The sequence below is a fragment of the Artibeus jamaicensis genome, unplaced genomic scaffold (assembly GCF_021234435.1).
Source record: "Artibeus jamaicensis isolate MK-2021 breed Jamaican fruit bat unplaced genomic scaffold, CSHL_Jam_final contig_851, whole genome shotgun sequence".
Lineage (NCBI taxonomy): Eukaryota > Metazoa > Chordata > Mammalia > Chiroptera > Phyllostomidae > Artibeus > Artibeus jamaicensis.
The window spans coordinates 16,042,457-16,062,466 of NW_026521986.1; the positions used below are offsets into that span (position 1 = coordinate 16,042,457).

General features: G+C 41.4%; 1 protein-coding gene and 1 pseudogene across 1 annotated transcript in view; both read right to left on the bottom strand.

Moving 5' to 3' along the window:
• The window catches only part of SNW1 (SNW domain containing 1), a 30,114-nt gene extending 26,695 nt beyond the window's left edge, over window positions 1-3,419 (bottom strand). The window contains exon 1 of the mRNA XM_037145268.2: window positions 3,355-3,419. Coding sequence (XP_037001163.1) covers window positions 3,355-3,368 — 14 coding nt within the window. The 5' untranslated portion in view covers window positions 3,369-3,419. The remainder of the gene's footprint in view (window positions 1-3,354) is intronic.
• An 8,304-nt stretch (window positions 3,420-11,723) lies between these two features.
• Window positions 11,724-12,164, bottom strand: LOC119049301 (mitochondrial import inner membrane translocase subunit TIM14-like; annotated as a pseudogene).
• Between the last annotated feature and the right edge of the window lie 7,846 nt (window positions 12,165-20,010).

A 20,010-nucleotide genomic window follows, 5' to 3' on the forward strand; every position in this document is an offset into this window, starting at 1 on the left:
TCTTGCTGTACTGTAATACTCTCTTCATTTACCTTTTCCCCCCTTCCCACCAAAGTGCAAGCAAGCAACCTGAGCACAGGAATCAAGCCTTCTGCTTCTTTCATCCCTAATTCTTCTGGCATTGTCTGGTTCACAGCGGGGGCTACGCTACTGAAATGTTTGCAGGAGAAATAAATTCACTCTTACCCCTCACACTCACCATCTTATGTCACCATAGCCTTCTTGCCTTTCCTAAGGCCATCTTAGGATCTTTACCTTTACTATTACTCCCTCTGCTATAAAACAGTTTATTTATGTACTAAGAACATTATAGTGCTGTTATAGAAAACTCTTCCCCAGATCTTTATTGAGTGCTTGCTTCTGGGCATTTATGTCTCTGCTCCATTATAACTCCCTAGAGCTGTTTTATGACCACTTTGTCCAAAACTCCATCTCACATCTTTATTCTTAATACTTACTACCTAATTGCATTATTAATTTATTTACTCATATATAGTTTGTCTCTCCTAGAATGTAAGTTCTGTGAAGCAAGGAGTAGTCTTGATTCAATACTGTAAAACCTTCACTTGCAACAGTACCTGACACATGGTAGACTTTCAATAAATAATGGAATGAATGAATAAATGGAGTCCAGAGAATAAATAACCATAGCTATTTTCAGTAAACCATATATACCCAATACATAGGATGGATAAAAGACAACTACAAAGAAGCCAAATTTTTAGTATGTTTCATTTTTCTTTTCTTTACCTTCAACAGGAAGAACTAGTCATTAAAATGATTAAAAAGCAGGCAGCCTGCCAAAGTACAGTTTGGAAATCGAGTAAACAGGTAACTGGCCTGGATTAAGGTCAGAACATACTCTAGCCTTTCACAGGGTCTCTTGTTATTCCCTTTAAAGGATGACATTCTCACAAACAAGCACACTCCTGGTGGGGAAAGAGGAATGGGGAGGAAAGGAGACATACAGACGGACACTGGGGGCAAAACATCTACAATGGAGACATCTGACAGCGTCCAGAGGCATTCTGTCAGGATTTGGGGGCTGGGGTGGAAAGGGGGTAGGGGTGTCACTGGCATCTAGTGGGTAGAGGCCAAAGATGCTGCTAAACATCTCACTATGTGCACAGGGCAGCTCCATTGAGGAATGAATTATCCAGTCCAAATGTCAATAGTGACACTGTTGAGACCTCTTAATGTACTTCTTCCCATTCACTAAAAAAACATATTACATACAAGGGATATTACTGAATACATAACTTTAATCATGAGGGGGCACCTCCCCAAACCTAGAATTACCTTCTGGAGGGCAGACCCCTTGTAGTGCAGTCTTCCCCCACTAGACGAGTGTTCTAGGAACTGATCTCTATCAGTGTATCAGCTGGTGTTGTTTTGAGAGGCTGTGTTCAGGGGTTCAGTGACTATTTTTTAAGACTCTTTCAATGCATTTGCCCATTTCATGATGGGCAATTTATGAGTGCACCTGCCCACACTGTGCTGAGTGCTCAGCAGTTTTTGACCCAAAATGACACAACCCCCTGTGCCCCATCCTCCACATTTACCCTCTCTCCCAGAAAGACTAGAATGAAAAAAGTCCTCAAAGGCCAATGTGGAAGAGGTAAAACAAAAAATAGCAGAAGCACAAAATCAAAACTGACAAGCTCAATAACTGTTGTGAGCAGTGGGAAAACCATCTTAATGGATATACTGCATCAAGTGAAAAGTACTTTGAAGGTTACTGAAATTTAAAAATGTAAGAACACACCATTTTTATAACTAAATTCTGTTTTGGGGGGGGTCCCCCCTCACACACTTGAATTTAGACAATTAAATCAGTATGACGTTAAATCTTTAATTAGTAACAATCACTGGTGACAAGACTGTAACACATCGCTATGTTAAGTCCCTACTATTAATCCCTGGTAGATTTTGGAAATAACACTTCACCTGGAAAATTGAGACCATCTCTAAAAATGAAATCATCTAGAACTAATTCTGCAAAATCAGAAGCTGTGCAGTCCCCAAGTCAAGCTATATAAAGACTGCAGACTCCCACTGCAATTTTGGGCACACAATACCCATATCATCTCTGGTACTTTTCCTGTGTGTGCTCAAATTTCACCTTTTCCACAAAACCCTTCCTCATAACTCCACTAGTCTTTGTCACAGTACTTCCCACCTAGAGGGAACTCAATCGAATGTTTGATGCCCACATCATTTACTAAAGGAAACTCTCCATTCAGCTCATTACATCTAATTCTTTTTGCACTTAAGGTTAATACTACACGAACATCCTGGATTCTTTGTTTCATATCTGTATACCTGGCTCATCATCTTTCCTACAGCCGAAGGCTGTCAGATTTCCTACTTGTATATATACAAGCCCTAGGATAGAGCAAGTCACCAAAAATCAATTCCCAAAAGAATTTTCTGATCCAAAAATTTTTAGGATTCATAACTGTCATCAAACAGGAAACAGGTGTGTGCGAGAATGAAGTGTGTTTTGGGAGCTCAGGCGGATGTCCTAAAACGATTCCTTTCCTCACAACACCTCTTTGATACTCAACTCTCCCTATTGGGTTTGCACGGAAAGTTTTTCTACTTAGATGGGGCAGTAAGGTCGCGCGGACTAGTAGGAGTTACGTAAGTCCTCGGAATCTCCCACTTAATCATCTTTTTTCATAAAGGCAAGGACCACTTTGCACGCGGTTACCAAGGCAACCAGCAACAACAGAAATCTGAAGCGGTCCTCAGGAAGAAATTCTAAGGTCCAAAGTTTAAGTGCAGAGCAGCGGTGCGAATTAGACAACAGCCACTACGGTGGCTAACTTAAAACCTCAGTTCAGTACCATTTCTAACCTACCTCTGGCCCCAACCCCGGAATCCTTGTTTCGGAACAAAGCCCAGAAAGAGATTTAAGATGACAAACAGCCGTTAAACCCGGGTAGTCGCCTCCCGCCCGCCTCACTCCGCTCCCCAAAGCCACTTCCCTTCACATTCCCATCGCATCCACCAAACCGCGGACCCGAGGGAGCGCTCTCCAGACCCTCACAAGAAGCTTAAGGGAAAAGCAAGTACGACTCTTCCGCAGCTGAAGCCGCAGAACTATTCACCACGGCGCTCCTTTCGGCCCTAGGGAGGGGGCAAACTCAACCCGGGAAGCCACTCAGAAAAGACCCCAGCTTCGACGAGGCCTAGTCGCCCCGACGGCCGGCGGGAGGGCCTAGCGGTGGTCTCGGCCCACGATGCTCTGTGCCACGGGCCTGGTCACTGCCCAGAGAGTGTGGACAGAGAAATGAAAAAAGTGGGTACTTCCAGACCCTTCCGCACCGAGGACCCGAATTAACAACCCACCTGGTGAGCGCCATCTTCTTCCGCTTGCTTTCAGCGCGAGCGACAGCACCGAGAGGCGGGTCTTTCCTGGGCTAGTTAGGAAAAGGAAGGAACGCTCAATACGCAGGCGCCCTAGTCGTAGGGCCTGCTGGGACTTGTAGTTCTTTGAATACCACAATTCGCTTCCATCTAACCAGAGCAAGCTGGGATAAGCCATTCCGTTAAGAATAGCAAATGCACCCCGTCCGCTGCAAAATGACGGGGCGTTAACGAAGCGGAGCGGCCTTTCAAGTTGCTTTATTCTATTCCCTACTCAGTCTCATTTCACTTTCAGGAGTCCCAAATGTAAGAGACTTCCTGAGACAGCTACATTGAATAAAAGGATGAAGAGTTTTAAAACAGAAAACCGTGAGACGCGAAGGAAGAGTTCTTGGATACTGAAAACGTTTACACGCAAAATTATTCTTTAAATATTATCCCTTACCAGCAGACCCCAACCTGAAACACTCTCCTGGGAAGGTATTGTGTGATCCTTAGTGAGTTACCTTTAGAACTATGAACCTGAGAAAGAAGACACCAGTTAAAAAGGGCTTCTGGTGGCTAACGGCTCAAAATACAATCAAAACAAAACACCTGTGCTCAAATTAAACAAACAGCCTTGCAACTGTTTCTACACAAGAGCCTCTCAGAAAACTCTACTTCAGAGAGGAGTCTGCAGTGACCTACAGGCCAGCACTCTTTCTGCTGACTGAGCCAGCCCTTACAAAGGATGTTCTGGAATCCTGTTCCAGCCAAGAGACCCAAGACCTTCCCCAATCCAATCAGAGCTGAACAGCTCTGACCCACTGGAGTGGCTGTATTCTGACCAATCAGGACAGTGCCTTTTGGACCAATCAAACTGAAGATTTGGAGACCTCATATACAAGAGGACAGACCAATTAGAGATGTTGTGGGGACTTCTCTCCATATCAGCCAGCTCCCTCCTGTCTCTGAGAAGTGCAAAGCAGGCCTTCAAGGAACAGAGCAGAGCTGTTTAGTGGGTACCCCATAGCTGTGCTCTCACAATTGAACTGCTTTTCACTGAATAGTTTCCCTCACTGCACCCTCAAATTAGGGATGCCTCCTGGTGTTGAATTGACACCAGCAACCATTGGCTGACTGTATGTGTTCGACATAGATTGTGTTTTACATAGATTATGGATTAGACATAATCCTTGATAAGATGATATAAATGGCATCTGCTTCAAAATATTGGAAAGAGGAAAGTGAGTGCAGTATAGATGAAATGAGAATAGCCCTGAGTTTTGATCACTGTTGAAGCTGGATAACAGGGACATGGGTCTTTGTGGTAGTCTACTTTTGTATATGTTTGAAATTTTCCGTGATAAAAAGTAAATACAAACTTTCAATTGCAGTATAGCATGCATACAGGAATGTGCATCTACTCTTAAGTGTATCACTCTTTGAATTTTCCCAAACCAAACACACCAGTTTGAGCAGCATAAGAAGCACCCCCCTCCACACCCACTCAGTATGACTCTATTTCTGGTGTGACAAGATATTCCGGTTCATCTAATACTTTTCCTGCTCCAGACCTGGAATCAGTCATTTCTCCAAGGAGTCCTCCTTTAGGCAAGAAAGTAATATTTAGAGGAAAAGAAGTCTGGATGCTGCGGATTTTCATTCACGGAGTGCTCGTGGAACTGGGTTGATTTTTGTTTGGAAGGCTTTTCGGTGGACAGAGCTAAAAAAATTCACGCACATTATTTTTTTTTTAAAATGCACCATGCTTTCATACCAATATTTCTAAAACTGCAGGTACAGGTTTAAACAGATTTTACTTAACTTGATTTTATGTGTATTTCTTTGGCAAATCTTGGTACTTAATGGCATAATTGTGTATGTGAAACCATGGATTAGGGAAGACTACTGTGCTGTTACAGGGGACTGATGTCCCATCATATGCACAGCCCCAGGGATTATCCAAGGGATGTGCAGGATTGGGGGGGGGTGAGGGAAGACATTGGGGGAGATCTTAGAACCTTGCCTGCCACAGGGTATAAGCCAAATGAAAAAAAAAAGCCATTATTATTTCTTTTTGTCAACGCAGGATTGTTGATCACATTGTGTAGGGTAACAAGCATGATCTGGGAGTCTGAAGATGTAAATTCAAGCTATAGCTTCACCAATAAGCTGTATTATCATGGTCAAGTCACAACTTCTTTTGTCTCAATTTTATCAAACTTAAAATGCTTATCATGTTAACTGCCTTATATATGTGTGTGTGTGTGTGTGTGTGTGTATATATATATATATATAATACCTTGATTATAACACTTAATTGAGGTAATGTAGGTGAATGCGTTTAACTCAACTCTAATGAGCTATGTAAATATATTAGCTATTACAGTTAATATTTTGGTTGACAGTGATCTGCTTTAACCTCTGCTCCAGGAATGTATCATTTCTAAAAAGAGAATAAAAGGAGCAAATTAGAGAAGGTCCCAGAAGCCAAGATCAAGGAGCTTAGTTTTAATTCAGCAGGTAATTTGGAGATGAAGGAGGACTGAGAGAGCCCGGGTCCAAGAAACTGGCAGGAAAGATGATTCTTAAGGCAGAATGGGTTTCTATGGTGATGAGAGACAACGAAGGCCCCTGAGAACAAGGTTATAATAATTAACATGGAAAATCAGCAAGACACAGACTAAGACCTGGGATGTAGAGTTGAAAGAAAGAGGTAAGGAAGAGCTTTTAAAATCCACTCTCATTTTTCACAGAGGCATGTCCATGAGAAGGATTTCTACCAGTCAGTGGTCCCTTGCTCTCCTTGGGGTATACAGAGAACAGGAACTGACTTTAATAGTAATCTTAGCAAAACATAATTAAGAAGGCAAATCTACTGCAAAAGTAAGAAGATATTATACCCCAAGGCTAAATACCTTATTCACATTTGTGGGGAAAGGGGTTTTGTGTTCAGTTGTGCTGGATCTTCCTTGCAGCATTCATTCCTCATTATTGCAGGTAATTAGCAGTGGCTAGCTCATAAATAGCCCAGTGCAGGCCAGAATTGGTGCTGCTCCAGGTTTCAAGAACAGTCTACTCACTCTACTCTTGGTATTCCAGATAGAGGATAGAATTTGTCCTCAGGGAACCTAGGGTCTAAGCTGATTCCTAACTAGCTGTGGCTCTGTAACTATAAGTATCACTATTAGTAATAGTGGATTCTGGAATCAGCTTCCCTGGGTTCTTTTCCCAGCTTCCTAATTTACTGGTTGTGCATCCTGGGCTGTGGGGGCAACTTTGCCCAAAAGTCCCCCTGTCCGCCACAAATGAAAATAAAACTACCAAGACATGATCTGCTTGGGGAGGAGAGGTGGTCAATCTCTCAGAGGAGAAGGACAAAGAATCTCTTCTTCAATGGCTTTTATTAGGTTCGGAACACAAAGGAATACAAGTAAAGCTCATCAATCAATGTCAGGCTGTGAGGATCAAACAGTAGATAACATTCCAAAGAAATCTGAGGGTTTAGTCTGAGTCAGTGTCTGTCAGGTAAGGGGACTGCAGAAACTTTGGGAGACATACTAATTTCCTGCTCGGACCCTTATCATATGAATGAAAGCATTCTTAGCAAAGCAGGCTTCACAGGAATTTGTGAACTTTTTCTTATGCCCAATCACCCTGGATCCTGCTCTAGCTGGCAAAGGGCTGCACCGCCTTCCCAGCCATAGGTTTTTAGGCTTAAATGGATTAGGGCCAGAAAGTGCTTCTCCCAGACGGAAATGGGGACTCAAGGCTATGTCAGAATAGCTGGAGGGCGAGGGTCTATCACCCCCTCTTTATTGCAGCCCCCTGAGTCCTTCCTTGAGGGCCTCCCAAACGATCGTGTCTGGCTTAGGTTGCCCCACCTCTGAGGGGTCTTACCCATCACTGACTAACTGACCAAGTGTTGGGGGCAGAGATAGATGAAGCAGAAGCAGCGCTGCTGCCAGAGACAAGCTTTGTCTCCTTAGTGGCTTACAGTCCGGAGATCGCTCACTCAGCCTTAGCCATGGGGGGCAGTTGCAACTCCTGAAACCAGGCAGAGTATTTCCCAACACTCGGCAAGTCACTTAACTTCTCTCTCAGTTTTCTCGCTGCCTCTTTAACCTCTCAAAATGAGAAAAGTGTATAATCTAGTCTCATAAGGTTGTTGGGACAATCAGATGAATTAATCATGTAAAGTGCTTAGAACAATATCCAGCATAGAGTAAATATCAAAAAGTAATAATTATTTCCTGGACTTAATTTAATTGGCTTTAACAACATTTATTAAGCTTCTTGGACTTCAGATTTTATAGTAAAGTGACACAATTGAACTCAATTTTATTTCCAGGGTAACTACCAACTCACATTCTTTTCTCTTATATGATGCATGTTTTTATTGCAATGCTAGTATTTTATGCTTTGATGTCATTATGCTTTAGTTATTGCTGCTTTATTTAAATTCATTCTCTAGTGAAAAGTGGCTCTGCCCCACCTCACTGTTCCTCCTTATTAGAAGTCTTTCATTTGCTTTCACAATCTTTAAAAAAACTTTAAATGTGTTGGTTTCTAGTGAAGTATAGTTTCAAAGGTTAAATTTACAAATTACTTAGTAACTGCAAAAGGAAAAGTGTACCTTTATAGTGGACAGATCTGGCTGTCATCACTTTGGCCTTTCTAATAAGGGGCAGCCCAACTCCCAGTGCTTCCATTATGTGATGAGTCCAGACCTAACTTCCAGTTCACAGGAAACTCAGGAGCTAGAGGAACGAGATAAATGGCACAGGAAACAATCAGAAAAATCCAGAATATGAAATGTTCTACAGGACGAGTGGCCAAGACTCTTTGAAATGTCAGTGTTATAAAGAAAAAAAGTAACAGAATACATGAAAATAAATAGGTTGATGAGACATACCAAATGCAATGAATAAAAAACTTATTAGAAAAAAAAGCTTATTGGATTTTTGTTCAGCTGGTGAGAACTATAAAAGATATTCTTGGGACATATGGACAAATTTGAATATGGAGTTACAGGAGACTACATTATAAAATTTTGGCTAATTTTATTTGGAGGATTAATGCCCTCATTGGTATGCAGGAATAAGTAAGAATAATGTCCTTAGATGCATGCCAAAGGGTTTGGGGATGAAATGTATGCAACATGCTTTCAAATAGTTTAACTCAACAACAATAAAGAGGGGTGTGTGTGTGTGTGTGTGTGTGTTTACGGAGAGGTGGGGAGAGCAGGGGTTGAAGGGAGACAGGAAGCAAATACCACAAAATGTTGATAACTGTTGAACCTAGATGGGGGAGGGCACTGTGCAGGTGTTGAATGAACTATTGTATCAACTTCTTTATGTACATGTATGAACATTTTTATTAAAAAACGTAGGTTAGAAAAGCAAAGTTGGAGGACTCACACTTCCCAGTAATCAAGATGGTGTAGTACTGGCGTAAGTATAGACATATAGATCAACGGAATAAAAGGGAGAGTCCAGAAACAAACCTACACGTTTGTGGTCAACTGACTTTTAAAAAAGTTTTTAAAAGATTTTTATGTATATATTTATTTTTAGAGAGAGGGGAAAGGAAGGAGAAAGAGAGGGAGAGAAACATCAATGTGTGGTTGCCTCTCACATGCTCCATAATGGGGACCCAGCCCACAAGCCAGTCATGTGCCCTGACTGGGAATTGAACCTGCAACCCTTTGGTTCATAGGCTGGCACTCAATCCACTGAGCCCCACCAGCCAGAGTCAACTGATTTTTGATAAGGGTGCCGCTATGGAATAACTCTCTTCCCCCAAATATGCTGAAATCTAACCCCCAATGTGCTGGTGTTAAGAGCAGGGGCCTTAGAGGATGATTAAATCGTGAGGGTGGAGCCCTCAGGAATGGGATTAATGCCCTTTTCAAGACTATCCGATGACCCAAGGCTCCAAGGCAAACAAAGACACTCCTATTAAACAGGACATTTGAAGAGCTTAGAGATTACTTCCCAGAACCTGAGGACAAAGGCCAGGTCTCTGTTTGGGCAAGGTTAAATTCTTCACTACAGAAACCTTGAAAACATTAAGCTAAGTGAAGGGAGCAGGTCACAAAAGGTCAGATATTGTATAATTTCATTTATATAAAATGTTCAGAATAGACAAATCCTTAGAGACAAAAAATAGAATAAATAGCTACCTGGGATGGGGCAGGATGGGGGTGGAGGATGGGAAAGGTGAGTGACTGGTGGGGCATATAGGGTTTCTTTTTGGATTTTGAAAATTCAATAGTGCTGATTGTGGCACAGCTCTGAGAAGATACTAAAACACCAGTGATCTGTACACTTCAGAAAGGTGAACTTTATGGAATGTGAAATATTTAGTAAAGCTATAAAAGCAAAGTCAAGGGAAATGCAAAATTTATAAAATGAATAAATAAGTGAATAAAAAAATGACCTAGTATCCCTTCAATTATTTTTTCCCCAAATGAGCTTTAGAGTTATTTTGTTCAGTTCTTCTTTTTAAAAAGTTTGTAGAAATATTGATTGTCATTGACTTGATCATAAGTGATCTCAGAGAGAGCTGATATCTTTACAATTTTTATGTGCAGGAACATTGTTTAGGTTTTGAGTTATTAAAAATCTTTTAATAACACTTTGAAGTTTTCTTTAAATAGATTGTACATATCTCTCAGGATATTGATTCTTAGGTATTTCATTTCTTTGTTATCATGAATGCAATCTCTGTTTTTATATGAAAACTAAATATTATAGTAATTTTTATTAAGCAAGCCAAAAATGTTCTTAAACGTCAATTTATGAGTAGATTCAATTTTTTTGACTGTAATGACTTAAAGTCAGGGTCATGCTATATTTGGTGAGATGTGCTCTTATATCGTCTTCCTGGGACTGAGCAATTCTCTGGGTTGATGCTAGGAAAGCAGCTTCGGGGTCAGCTACTTCCCTCCTCCAGCTCTGAGGCTTCCTGTTTGAAAGCACTCTGAGACCTGCTGACCCCATTTTTTTTTTTTCCAGATTTAATTATTCTTTCTGAAAGTTGGCTCTAACCTTAAGGGGATTTGAAACAGAAGGCTCCAGTGGGGATCAGGCTTTAGACTCAAGATAACTATCCCTTTCTCTATTGTTCTCCAGGCAGGAGAACAATTTGCCCCTTGCCTTGAGCACTGTCGTTTGTTTTGATTAATCATTTTCATTCCTGTCAAGTGTGGCTGGCTCACAGGCGGCCATCTGATACCTGAAGTGACTCCTTACAGGACTCCCTTGTCTTTTCTGTAGTAACAAGATACTCCACCAGAATACGCCTGATTGGGGAGAAAGGAGCTACAGTGGTTGTGGCTGGCTATGACTGAACAACCCTGAGGGGGAAAATACTGAGATAATAAGAATAGTCATTGTTAGTTGATGAGTTCCTCCATGCCTATTTGCTCATTTAATCCTTTCAATAGCCCTATGAACAGTTAGCTCTTATTATCCCCATTTTACAGATTGAGATAGATAACAAATAGAAAATGACTAATCTGGAACTTAAACCCAAAGAATATGATCTTAACCACTATTCCTTACCGACCACCAAGTGCGAGATTCTCTTTCTAAGAAACTGGACGTCAGACCTGAGACCTGCCTCCCTGGTTTCTTAGTCCTGTAACCTTCAGCAAGTGTTCCTGCTTCATAAGGCTGTGATGATGACATGAGGGGAGCTAATACGTGTAAAGTGCTTAAGAGCTTGGTGCACAGTGAGTACTAATATATATCAGCTGTTATTCTTCAAAAATGTATCAAGTGCTTTTTCTGTACTAGACCCTGTACTAATTTGGGAGGACTCAGAGTTAAATACTGTACATCCCAAGTCCTAAAGACCAGGGACTTGGTACACATGGGGTCTGTGGCCTGAGACTAGCCTTCAGAAGTGTTCTATTTGTCTTGTGCATGCTTGGAAACTTCTGAATAAGTCGCAGACATTTATTTGATTATTTATTTATTTATTTATTTATTTAAATACACATTAATTAGACATATAGCTCAATTACCAGTTTGTCAGTCTCCCAGTAGATTGGGGTTCCTTGAGAGCAGAGACTATGTTCACTTTGCCTTGAAGTAAGTACCAAATTATTTGCTAAATGAGCAATGGACAAAATTTCTTTTCAAATGGTATGCATTTGCCCATAATTATTGAACATTAATCTCCAAGCATTCTATAATCTGATTTAAAATCCTCAAACTTAAACCAAGAAACTGATACCAAGGCTTTGATTTAGTTTGTGCTCAATCATTTTTAAAATTTGTAACTTTGAGGCATGGTATCATAAAAATCTGGTACTCATATACATACACTAATAAGCACTTGAAATTCATCACACATTTACTTCATTTTTTAGCTTGACCTTCTAGTAAATCTTTAGCTTCATTGATTTTGCCTGCTATCGAAGGCAAATTTAAAAGCATAATTCACTGATAAGCATCTCTGGTTCTTCCTTTATTGGCAGTAGGGCTGATAGCTAGTATTAATGCTGCTTCCTGTCTTGTCATTTTGTAATAGTCACATCTGTAATAGTCACCACTGAAGGCCCTCTTCAAGTGTAGTTCCAGGATTCACATGCAGGCAGCAAAGAATTAGCAAAAATGTTTAGTAAGCCTCACAGATTTTGATAGACTTTGAAACACTTGTTTGACTTGAGGCTCCATATGCTTCACAGCTTGCAAAACTTAATGGCCTGCAAATCCTGCAGCAGCGATGGTCAGTCCAGCTGCTCCCACTGTATTGGCTGGGGCTCTGGCTTGGCTCCCCTGCTTCCACTGACAGCGCATTTCATCCCAACTCAGAGGCTGCAGACACCAACTCCACGCCTCTACTGGAAAGCAGTGTGGCCCCTACTAGCAAAAACGAAAACTTCCAGATCTGGTTGCAGACATTTAAATAATTGGGAGATGTAAAGATTTTAGTTTTAATAAAAATGTAGGTTTTCAGCTTCTTTTGAAAACCAGTAGAGTTGGGAACACTGGGCCTCCATTCTCACAGAATGTGCTTTGCCATGTGGTAATGTGGGCCTCAGTCCCCACCACTCCCTATTGCATTCCACACCGAGGGAGTCACTGGCTATTCAGTGTTGCAGTTGCACTGTTTTTCTTATGATAGAAGTAAAATGTTTCATGTACCTATGATGCTGTCATAAGAAAACAAAAGATAGGTCAAGGGAAACTCATGACTTAAGAAAAATGGATGATGTTTTTGTTTTTGTTTAAAAGCCAGAATCATTCTCATGTATGATCTGCTTCATTTATTTTTATTACATTCTTGGCCTCAGTAGGCATTTGAGTTTTCAGCCCCTGGTATAAAAATATAACCTCAGAATGTGTAAGTGCTATGCTGGAGGCAAGCCCAAGATGTTTTGGAAGTACCAGGGAGAGGCACTTGGCCAGGCCTGGGGCTGCAGAGGATACTTCTTGACCAAGATCATGTGTGATTAGTAGGTGAGGCCCAGAAGGACAGTGGCAGAGGTTTGGGTGGTAGGTGGAGTGGGAGAGCAGTGTAAACAGATGGAACAGCATAAGAATGGGCTCAGAGGTAGCAGCAGTAACTTCTGTCTCTTCTCCAATCTACTGACCTGTCTTTGACTTTCCTACATGGATGTCTTTGTCCTCCTTGGCATTGGTGTCTCTTGCTCTCTCATTCCTGGGAAAGAAAAAATGACTGAACCCCTTCAATGACAGAACCTTCCACATACCAGCTGCACGCACATTCCTAGGTTCTTCTTGACTCACCAGGCACATGGGTAATCCTTGGAGACCACCCCTCAAAATCCAATCAATACAGCCTCCTAAAAGAAAAGTCTTTACACCCATTACCCTGTTACGCAGCAACATTAATATAGGGCTCTTCTTATTAGGACAGGCTGAGAATATTTTAGTGTTATAATGACAGAAGTCAGAGTCTGTGTGGCGGGTGGGATTTACATCCCTGTATAAAACAAACCACCCTAAATCCCTGTTCCTGACAAAGGCAAATCAAATTCCTCCCAGGGCAATTAGAGAATCCTCCAGAGGTGAGAGTGTTTCTCTGGGAGGAACCCAGAAAAGTGGGGAGAAGGAATCAGCTGCTCTCAACATGAGAATGGAAGCCTGTCTGAATGGGCAGGGCCAGACTCTGCCCATAGGAAAAGTAACTACCTTCATAGTGGGTAGATTCTGTGAACTTCTTTTCTTTTTTTGAGGGCATCTATTCACTCAAGGAACTGGCAAGTTTAGTCAACGGAAAGTGAAGAACTGAGGTCAAGTGAAAGTGAAATACTTGAGCCTATTCTTGCTCACAGGCAGGAGGAGACCATTCCTACCAGGGGTCTGAGAGATTTAGCAGAGCCTGTGTGAAGGCTGAGGATGGAAGAGATTTCCTTTGTGGAGCTCAAGGTCAAGTCCACCTACAGAGAAGAACTCTACTCCAAACCATAATAAAATACTATTCAACACTCACTAGGGTGACTATAATAGTATATATATATTCATGTAAATGTAGAGAAATTAGGATCCATGTAAATTACTGGTGGGAATGTAAAATGGTGTAGCCACTTTAGAAAACATTTTGACAGTTCCTCAAAATGTTAAGCATAGAATCACCATACGACCCCTAAGTTCTAGGTATATACCTAAGAGAAATGAAAACATTAAAAAAAAACTTGTATACAATGTTCATAGCAGCATTATTCATAATAGGCAAAAAGTGGAAACAACTCCGTAGGGTGAGTGGAGGCAGTCTGGCTTCCTCACCCAGGTGTCTGGGTAGCTAAGGGAAGCTGTGTTCCCATAGCATTGGAGGGGCCTGATAACCAGTGTTCGCATAGCCTTGAGACCAGGTCTGATAAACTGTTCCCATAACATGAAGTGAGCTCGCATGTGCAGAATTATGTTATGTTATGTTATGTTATGTTATGTTATGTTATATTATGTAGTGTTCTGGCATCTTGCCGGCTTTGTTCCCCTCTACTACTTAAACATATAGAGACACCCTGTTGGGGGCAATGATGATGAGAGACACGCAAGGGGAAAGGAGCCATGATGAGTGCCATGCTGGGGAGCAGGGGCCACAACATGAGACATGCAGATAGACACACAGCTTGCAGCATGCATGGCTTGCCCACCCATGAATAAAAGCATGCCAGACATCCTAATGGCTCTGTGAATATGTTTCCATCTTCACGAATACCATGAACCTGCCTGGCCTTGAAGGGTGGCAACACAAACCCAAATATTCATCAACTGATGTTGTCATTTTAGAATTTATTGATTTTTTTTTTAGAGAGAGAAAGAGAAAGGAAGAGGTGGAGGAGGGAGAGAGAGAGAGAGAGAGATCAGTTTGTTGTTCTACTTATTTATGCATTCATTGGTTGATTCTTGCATGTGCTCTGACTGTTGATTGAACCCACAACCTTGGTTTATGGAGACAACACTAACCAACTGAAATACCCAGCCAGGACCTCATCAACTGACGACTGGGTAAACAAAATGTGGTATACCATACAATAGAATGCTATTTGGCAATATGAAGAAATGAAGAAATACATGATATAACATATCCCAAACTTGAAAATGCTAAGTGAAAGAATCCAGTTATAAAAGACCAGATATTATGATTCCATTTCTGTGAAATGCCCGCAATAGTCATACCCACAGAGGCATATGGATACAGAACACAACTTAGTGATTGCCTGGGACTGAGGCCAGGGTGGGAAGATAGGGAGGGGGGACTGGGAGAGAGAACTGACTGCTAATGGGTATGGGGTTTTTTTTGGAGTGTTGAAAAGGTCTTAAAATTAGTTGTGATTACTAGATTGTACAACTTTAAATGTAATAAAAAACACTAAATTGCACATTTCAGAAGGGTGGATTTTAGTATATGAATTATATCTCAATAAAACTCTTATTAAAAATAAATCTCTGCTCCAAGTTTCCACAGCCTCCTTTTGAGATGACTGGAAACTACATGCACTTTTGCCTCTCTTTTCACCTATTTCTTTTCTTTTTCTTTAATTCCTCAGCCTTCCTTTGCTTATTAATTATTTATCTGCTTGTTTTTCTTAAGGTTCTGTCTTAGATCCATATGTAATATCTAGTGGTTGTGCTCCATTGAGTCAAACTCCCAACTTTACAAGTAACTGTTGTATGATCTTGCAAATTAGTTAACTTCTTGACCTCAAGTTCTTACTTGAAAAATGGGAGTAATAATTGTACCTCTTTATAGGTTAAGTGTGAAGATAAAATGACTAAATATATGAGGGCTGTTTAAAACAGTTCCTAGTACAGTACATGGTAAATTCTATATTAGTATTTGTAATGATCATTTATATTTTTAAAACCCTAGAATAGTAGTTAGCACATAGAAAGCACCCTGTAAATATTAGATATTATTATTTACTTATTTTTATCACAGAGGATAATGGCTAACTTATCCAATACTTTATCTATTATGGTATTAATGAACACCAAAAGTGTTTCCAGTTTGGGATTACTCATAAATGATATAGTTTTGAGTATTTCTGCATCAGTTTCTCTAAACACTAGGAGTGGATTGCAGGGTCATAGGGTATACGGATCTTCCTATTTTCAGATAAAGCTAAGCCATGTAACAGAGCAGTTGATATGGTTTATAGTCCCAGCCCCATACTTGATAGGCTCATCTTGTAAATTTTACATCTGGTTTGTAATGGTGGCTGTTGGGAACTGCCTTGCCTGGTTTCAAAAGCTGTAACCTGCCACATGGCTAAGGCTGAGTAAGAGACCTTGGGACCATAAGCCACTAAGGAGACAAAGCTTATCTCCCTGGCAGGGTGCTACCTCTGCTCCGTTTTATTTCATCCTGCTTGGCCCTGGGTGGATGATTAGTTAGCCAATGACCCGTAAGATTCCTCAGGGAGGGATGACGTGAGACAGGCATGGTCACCAAGGGGCCCTCAGGGAAGGACTTGGGGGGCTATATAAAAAGGAGGTGATGGACCCACGCCCCTTGGCTTTGACATAACCTGAGTCCTCATTTTTTCCGTGAGAAGTCTCCTAATCTCTTGGCTGTCTTACTTCCCCTGCCTGACTTAAGCCTGAAACAATGCTGGAGGTCCGTGCAGCCCTGGGTAGGGATGGAATGTTCCCTAGGGTGATCAGACCTAAGAAAGAATGCAGAACATTCTGTGAAACCTGCTTTGCTAAGAATGTCCTCAATTTTCTGATAAGGGTCCAAGCAGAAAATGAGTTTCCCAAAGTTTTATGGTCCTTTAGCTAACTGACCCTGACTCAGAATAAGCCCTCATAGTTATTCAAATGTTATCCATTGTGTGATCATTACTGCCTGACAATGATGAATGAAGACCTGCCTTGTGGTAATGCTCCCAGAAAAGCAGTAAAATCCTGTCCAGGCAAGGGTCCAGGTGCTCTCTCACCCAGAGAGTAGCTGTGCTGTCCCTTTTTCTCCACAGGACTTCTGAAGTCCATGTGAATTTGTTCACTGCATCTACAATACACAAACCCCGCTGGTTGGAGTCTGTATCAGGTGGTATAAATTTTAGTTTGCATTTCCCTGATTACTAATGACGGGAGCACCTTTGATTTCATCTTTTGTGAAGTTCCTGTTCAAATCTCTTTTCTGTTTCTTATTGGGTTAGATATCCTTTTCTTTTTTTTTTTTTCAGTGCAGTATACTTTATTTTTTATTTTTTTAAATTTTTAATTGATTATGCTGTTACAGTTGTTCTATTCCCCCCTTCATTCCCCTCCACCCTACCCCCCATCCCCACCATTACCTCCCTTTAGTTTATGACCATGTGTCTCAAGTTCTTTAGATTCTATATTTCCCACACTATTCTTGCCCCCCCATCTATTTTCTATCTACTGTTTATGCTACTTATTTTCTGTACCTTCTCCCCCCTTCTCCTCCCACTCCCCTGTTGCTAACCCTCCATGTGATCTTCATTTCTATGTTTCCACTCCTGATCTAGCTGTCCTTTTAGTTTGCTTTTGTTTTAGGTGTGGTTGTTAATAATTGTGAGTTTGTTGTCCTTTCACTGTTCATGTTTCTTTAACTTCTTTTTCTTAGATAAGTCCCTTTAACATTTCATATAATAAGGGCTTGGTGATGATGAACTCCTTGAATTTGATCTTATCTGAGAAGCACTTTATCTGACCTTCCATTCTAAATGAAAGTTTTGCTGGATAGAGCAATCTTGGTTGTAGGTCTTTGGATTTCATGACTTGGAATACCTCTTTCCAGCCCCTTCTTGCCTGTAAGGTCTCTTTTGAGAAATCTGCTGACAGTCTGATGGGAACTCCTTTGTAGGTGACTGTCCCCTTAGCTCTTGCTGCTTCTAGGATTCTCTCCATTTTAATTTTGGCTAATGTAATTATGATGTGCCTTGGTGTGTTCCTTCTTGGGTCCAACTTCTTTGGTACTCTCTGAGCTTCCTGGATTTCCTGGAAGTCTATTTCCTTTGCCAGATTGGGGAAATTCTCCTTTATTATTTGTTCAAATAAGTTTTCCACTGGTGGCTGTGCCTTTCCCCCTTCTGGTACCCCCTATAATTCGGATGTTGGAGCATTTAAAGATGTCCTGGAGGTTCCTAAGACTCTCCTCATTTCTTTGAATTCTTGCTTCTTGACTCTTCTGTTTGGCCATTATTTGCTTTCTTCTGGTCCACTCCATTGATTTGAGTCCCAGTTTCCTTTTCATTGCTATTGGTGTCCTGTGCAATTCCATTCATTTCAATTAGTTTTGCCTTCATATATTTGTCTAATTTGTGGCTATAATCAACCAGTTCTGTGAGGATCCTGATCACCAGTGTTTTAAACTGTGTGTCTGAGAGTTTTGCTATTTCTTCATTGCTTAGATCTATGGGCTCTGGGGCTTTGAGATCTTGTGACATTTTTGGTCTGTTCGCGCCCTTTAAGTGTGAGGAACGGAGCCTTGGACTCCCAGGTCACTGGGTTGTGATGCTGTATGTGGGTGAGTGGTCAGAGCGGGGAAATGGCAACACCCTCTGCTGTTTTGCACCGCTGCGTAGGAGCAGAGCCTTAGGTGGTTCACCAGGACCGGGCCACTCAGAGTCGCTGGGTTATGACGCTGTATGTGGAGGTGGGGTCAGAGCAGGGAAATGGCGGTGCCCTCCCTGCTGTTTGCTGTGGGAACCCGCTGGGTCCCAGTCCAATCGCCCACTCCCTTGCTTGTCTATCCACGCACAAATGCGCAACCACGGTCAACCCGCAGCTCTGCTCCCTCGCTGTTTCCCCGCGGCTGCTTGCTTGGTCACTCGCTTGGTCGCTCACTAGGTCCAACCCTGCGCCTGGATTCCACGCGCCTGAGTCTGTCTGACTGAGTTTTCCTGTGCTACCCCACTCCACCAGCTGCTGGTTTTGCCCCTTACTGGTCAGACTGAAGAATTTGTTGTTAACAGACTTCCGAAAAGTTCAATTTTCTGTGTTCTGGCTGTGTTTTCTGTTGCTAATATTTAGTTGTCTCTAAACTTGGTTGTGTGAGAAGGCATGGATATCCACCTATGCCTCCATCTTGGCGGAAGTCCAGATATCCTTTTCTTGATTTGTGAGAATTCTTCATGTGGTTTGGAAACTGATACTTTGTCTATAGCAAGGGTCTTTCGATAAACAGAAAATTTGAATTCTATTTTTATCTATTTTTATTTTTTAATATAGTTTATTGATCATTTTATTACAGTTGTCCAACTTCCCCCCCTTTATTCTCCTCTACCCTGTACACCCCCTCCCACCCACATTCCCTGCTTTAGTTTGTGTCCATGGGTCACACATACAAGTTCTTTGGCTTCTACATTTCCTATACTATTCTTAACCTCCCCCTGTCTGTTTTTTACCTACCATTTATGCTACTTATTCTCTGTACCTTTTCCCCCTTTCTCCCCCTACTCTGCTGATAACCCTCCATGTGTTCTTCATTTCTGTGATTCTGTTCCTGTTCTAGTTGTTTGATTAGTTTGTTTTTATTTTTGTCTTAGCTGTGGTTGTTAATAATAGTTTGCTGTCATTTTACTGTTCATATTTTTTTTAATCTTCTTTTTCTTAGATAAACCCCTTTAACATTTCATATAATAAGGGCTTGGTGATGACGATCTCCTTGAACTTGACCTTATCTGAGAAGCACTTTATCTGCCCTTCCATTCTAAATAAAAGCTTTGCTGGATAGAGCAGTCTTGGCTGTAGGTGTTTGGATTTCATGACTTGTAATACTTCTTTCCAGCCCCTTCTTGCCTGTAAGGTCTCTTTGAGAAATCCACTGACAGTCTGATGGGAGCTCCTTTGTAGGTGACTGTCCCCTTATCTCTTGCTGTTTCTAGGATTCTCTCCTTCATTTTAATCTTGGGTAGTGTAATTATGATGTACCTTGGTGTGTTCCTTCTTGGGTCCACCTTCTTTGGGACTCTCTGAGCTTCCTGGATTTCCTGGAAGTCTATTTCCTTTGCCAGATTGGGGAAATTCTCCTTTATTATTTGTTCAAATAAGTTTTCCACTGGTGGCTGTTCCTCTTCCCCTTCTGGTACCCCTATAATTCAAATGTTGGAATGTTTAAAGTTGTCCTGGAGGCTCCTAAGCCTCTCCTCATTTTTTTGAATTCTTGTTTCTTCCTTCTTTTCTGTTTGGTTGTTTCTTTCTT